This window comes from Montipora foliosa, unplaced genomic scaffold (assembly GCF_036669935.1).
Source record: "Montipora foliosa isolate CH-2021 unplaced genomic scaffold, ASM3666993v2 scaffold_474, whole genome shotgun sequence".
Lineage (NCBI taxonomy): Eukaryota > Metazoa > Cnidaria > Anthozoa > Scleractinia > Acroporidae > Montipora > Montipora foliosa.
The window spans coordinates 400001-405000 of record NW_027179783.1 but is presented as its reverse complement, the minus strand read 5'-3'; the positions used below and the strand labels follow the sequence as shown (position 1 = coordinate 405000).

The 5000-nt window shown below is 38.5% G+C and overlaps 1 protein-coding gene across 1 annotated transcript in view; it reads right to left on the bottom strand.

Annotated features, from left to right (window-relative positions):
• The window catches only part of LOC137989803 (uncharacterized), an 88629-nt gene that overhangs the window by 41019 nt on the left and 42610 nt on the right, over positions 1 to 5000 (bottom strand). Inside the window, exon 8 of the mRNA XM_068835452.1 lies at positions 3108 to 3322. Coding sequence (XP_068691553.1) covers positions 3108 to 3322 — 215 coding nt within the window. The remainder of the gene's footprint in view (positions 1 to 3107; positions 3323 to 5000) is intronic.

The window sequence follows — 5000 nt, the reverse complement described above, 5'->3', positions numbered from 1 at the left end:
AAGCGGAAATGACAACTAACGACAAGTTTATTTCTACATTTAAAGTTTATTTGAGCATTTATAAGCTCAAAGTTAATTTTCCCATACAAATTCTATAAATAGTATACCGAGCTTGGTCTGCCTGTGGGTCACGCACTCGACACCGTTGTGTGATTTTGTGTCTAGTGTAAGCAATTTTGAATCATTTTTTTGACGACTGCCAATAATTTGCCCAAACTAAATTTTACATATTTTGAAAGACCTACCCTTCCTTAATTAAAATCCTTAATCTCATGTAATTCGATGATACGTCACATGGTCAAAATAACAGTTCTTCCCACCGACCGACGAAGTTAACATTGGAGAACACTTTGGTTTTGTTTACCGCAAAATAATTAGATTAATCCAATATTCTTGAAATTGTAGGTTTAGACAAGGAAAAGTTATGCAATAAGTTCGTTGTATTACAATTTTTCTGCGTTCGATAGTTACGACCTGCGAATCGAATGGAAATGGTCAATTTTCAACGCAGTTGGGACTCGCTAAACTGAGTGTGGAGGTTCAATCGAAAATGTTGTTTTTGTCGGAAAGATTTGGGCAGCTTGTATTCTTGCTAGGGGCTAGCTATATGCAAAAGGAGAGCGAAATTGAGTTTTCAAGCCTTGCCAAAGAAATTTGATTTTGTTTGATTCTTGTGGGAATTTGCTCTTAAGCATGATGCCATTAACATTGATTTTGAGAAAATCAAGAGCAGGTTATGATTTTGCCAAGGAAGTCAGTTAAGGTGAACCATCTTCTTTTCATGGATGACTTGAAACTGTTTGGGAAAAATGAGGACCAAATAGATTCATTAGTACAAATTGTGCACTTGTTTAGTGAGGACATTGGAATGGAATTTGGGTTGAAGTGTGGTGTGTTGTTAATGAAAAGGGGAAAGAAGGTGAGATTTGATGGTATTACCCTTTTTGATGGGCAAATAATGAGAGAAATTGAGGAAGGTTATAAATATTTAGGGATTCTTGAGGTGGATATGATGAGGAAAAAGGAAATGAAAAAAACGATTTGGGAAGGTTGAAGCTCGTGTTGAAATCAAAATTGAATGGAAAGAACAAAATTAGCACCATTATCCCCTGGGAAGTCTCTGTACTGATGTGCGGAGCAGGTATTTTAAGATGGACAAAGGAAGAGGTTAAAACATTGGATAGAATGACTAGAAAGGTATTGACAATGAATGGTGCTGTGCTTTTCATCCAAAGAGCGATATTGATAGGTTGTATGTGTCCAGGGTGAATGGAGGCCGGGGACTGATAAGCTGTGAGGGATGAATGAGAAGTGAGGAAAACAAAGAGGATGGTATGTGAAGAATCCTCTGGAAGTCCTGTTGCAAGGGGTAAGGGCTACTAGTGTAATCAGGAGTGAGGAGACAGTGAGCAAAGATGAATTCAAGACATCTTGGAACAATGAGAAACTCAACAGTTAGAAGGAAAAAGGCTGCATGGTCAATTGGTAAGAGAAATACCTGAAACGACGTATGTAGAAGAATCGTGGAGCTGGTTGCGAAAAGCAGACTTGAAGATCCAAACAGAAGCACTTATTTGTGCAGGCCAAGAACAAGCCCTTAGGACTAACTATGTAAAATACCATATTGACATATGGGGTGGAATCCCCATTATGTAGGTTATGTGGCGAGAAAGGTGAGAGCGTAAACCATATTGTCTGTGAGTGTAAAAAGCTGGCCCAAAGGAACAAACAGAGACATGACAACGTTGCTAAAGTAGTTCAATGGAAGTTGTGTGAGAAATATCATCTGGAAAATAGGGATAAGTGGTACGAACACGCACCGGACAGTGTAAGTGAAAACGATGAGGTTAAACTACTGTGGGACGTGAACATACAGTGTGATCATGTCATTGAAGCCAGAAGACAGGACATTGTAGTTGTAAATAAACAGGAGATAAAGTGCATTATTATTGATATTGCCATACCAGTGGATAAAAGAATTGGTGAAAAGGAGAATGAGATAGTTGAAAAGTTTCAGGACCTTAAAAGAGAAATTGCAAAAATGTGGAACATGAGAACTGTGCTGGTGGTACCAATTGTTGTAGGATCATTGGGAAGTGTAACTTGGACAAGTGGCTGGGAAAGTTGAGTGTCAAAATTACTATTTTATTACTACAGAAAACTACGTTACTGGGAACGGCGAGGATTTTGAGAATGGTGTTGGAGCTCTAAGAAGAAAACTCTAAGGGACCTTTGGTCATGAGCTATGACCCGCTCCCTTAGGAAGCAAACAGGAAAAAAGATCATACAGTTCACAAAGATAATAATAATAATAATAATAATAATAATAATAATAATAATAATAATAATAATAATAATAGGTGCCTCTGATGAAGTCAGTTATGATTTGGACAAGTGGATAAAGATGATTGGTACGACTATCATTAACTTTCAATACCGATTTCTGCAGAGACTTCATCCTACTAACTTGTTTATAACAAAAAGTGGTATCAAAAAGGACCCACAATGTTCCTTTGCAGCAACGCTCCTGAAAATCTTTGTCACCTTTTTTGGTATTGCCCAAAAGTTAATAGGTTTTGGAAGGTTCTGACCGATAAACTCAATGATTGTGAATTTATACCTCGAGACTATTTGAAAATATCGCAGTTTTTTGGACCTAAAACCGGACACATCAAAGTTTGCTACTCAAATGAATTTCTGTTTTCTACTTGCCAGACATTACATATGGTGCTACAAAACCCGTAACAACGAATTGGGAAGCCCAACATGAGAGTGTGGAGCAATTGATGGCGATGAGGAAGAGGACGAGAATGAGAATAATAATGACAATAATAATAATTCGTCGTATGGGAAATCTAATAGTGAACCATTAATCAAGCGAGTTTCAAATGCCATGACTGAGTCTTTTAGACTCACTCATTGGTAACTTCTTGTCTGGGAACTTTGATAAAATTTAATATTAAATTCATACATTTAAGCCACAACTCTCGCACTTTCAAGTTGTTTCTTAGTGTGCGATTTCTGCAACGTTATTTAACACGCTAACCACCAAGAAATTACTTGATTCATTAATAAGCTAATTTAATGTGTGTTACTTCTAAGCTTACCAGCGGGGCAGTCTGTGCACCTAGGGAGAGGACTGGTGTCAGCAATGTCAGCAATGTTAACAAAAGTACCACGAGGACATGGGAGAAGCCTGAGGCCACTAGTATCATACTGCTTGGCAAATCCAGCCCGATGGAAAATATGGCGCAGATAATATTGCATTGAAGAATCTTCTTTTGAGATGTCTATCAAGTCAGAGTCATCTTTCTCTACACCCCTGAAATTCAAAATGGAAGAGGCAATAATTTGTTAAAGTATCACTAAAATTCCTTTAGTATCGCCATTCCTTATTCCAGGAAACCTGTACCTTTTATAAGAAAACCAAAAAAATGTGTCACCAATATTGTCATTGCTTCTGACGGTGTAAGCACAATTTTCTTAGTTGCCCTTGTCTAGGAGGAGGCCGGTTATTTTAATGTAGCCTAACAAACTGTGAATTTCAAAAAATCAAGTTTCCTTGAAAACTTTCTAGAAGTCATTTTCGCAGAGGAGATAACTGTTTTCCCTTTGCTCTCGAGTGAGTGACACTGTTTTGGACAGCCAAAATGGAAATAACTTGAAACGCATTGTTTTAAAGCACGGCTGAAATCTGTTTAACTTCTAGACTCAAGTTTAACACTTGAAAATTCAAATTTGAGAAAAAAAATAACTTGAAAGATAACAATGATAGCAAATTTAAGTTAAGTTAAGCAAAATTAGGGCATAAGTTCACATAGTTTTCTCGACTTAGTTCATTATCATTTGCGCACACGTTCTTGAGCTTTCTCTTCTTCTTATCTACCTAACGTATCTTACTGAAAATTGAAGAACATTTCCCAGAAATATCCCCTAAATACGTCCTAAAATAACTGTATTCTAGCGCTGAGTTATGCGTATTATACCGAACTCAGAGGTTATAATATTAATTATAATTGACAGTGCTAATCACTCTTACTTGCAGTATTGAGGACTGAATTGCGAAAGGGCACAGCTCACGATATTGGGCAGAAAGCATACGAAGGCGCATCTGGATGCAGCTATATGTTTGATGTCGGAGGACAGCACTGTCGTGTATGTCACATTTCGTGCATGTATATCATGAGGTAGAAAAGGAGCAGTATTGAGAGAGAAGAATAAAGAGAGCGCATGGTTGACTTGTTGTCTGTTTCTTCGGAACTAGTTTCACTTCTCCAACTAGTTAAAACTCCTCTAATTTATGTACTAAGAGGACACGCCATTTGCGACGAGAATAAGTACAGCACAAGATGTCTTTGAGCAAAAATGGCGCTTTAAATGCGATTCCTAATTTCGACTGTCACTCGGATCCCGCCACATTGGGACCACGCTGGACACGTTGGTTGACGTCTTTTGAGTTATTTGCGGATGGCAAAGGTCTTATTATCACTGAGGCTACAAATGCAGCCACAAGGCAACGAAGACGAGCGATGCTACTCCATTTCGCAGGCCCACCGGATGTACAAGAAATTTTCTCTACTCCTGCAGATACCGGCGAAGCAACCGATTACGCCGCAGCTATAACAGCATTGAATGGATATTTTCTTCCCAAAGTCAATGCAGCCTTCGCCCGCCAGAAATTTCGGAAGGAAGGAAGGTGAGACTGTTTTGCAGTTTGTCACTCGATTAAGAAAAGAAAGAAAGGATTGCAATTTTGGTGTAGACTTTGACAACCAGATGAGAGATGCGGTCCTGTGTAAATGTAGGTCAGATTATGTAAGGCGTAAATTGCTTGAGGAAAGAGAAGAGCTTACACTCGCTCGCACGCGAGAAATCGCAGAACAGTGTGAAAGTGTGGATCACCAAATGTCTCATCTCAGTGTGAGTGACCCAAGCAAAGAAGATGCAAACAGGGTTTACGAAAAATCTGAGAAACCTGATGGTAAACAAAACCGAAAGAA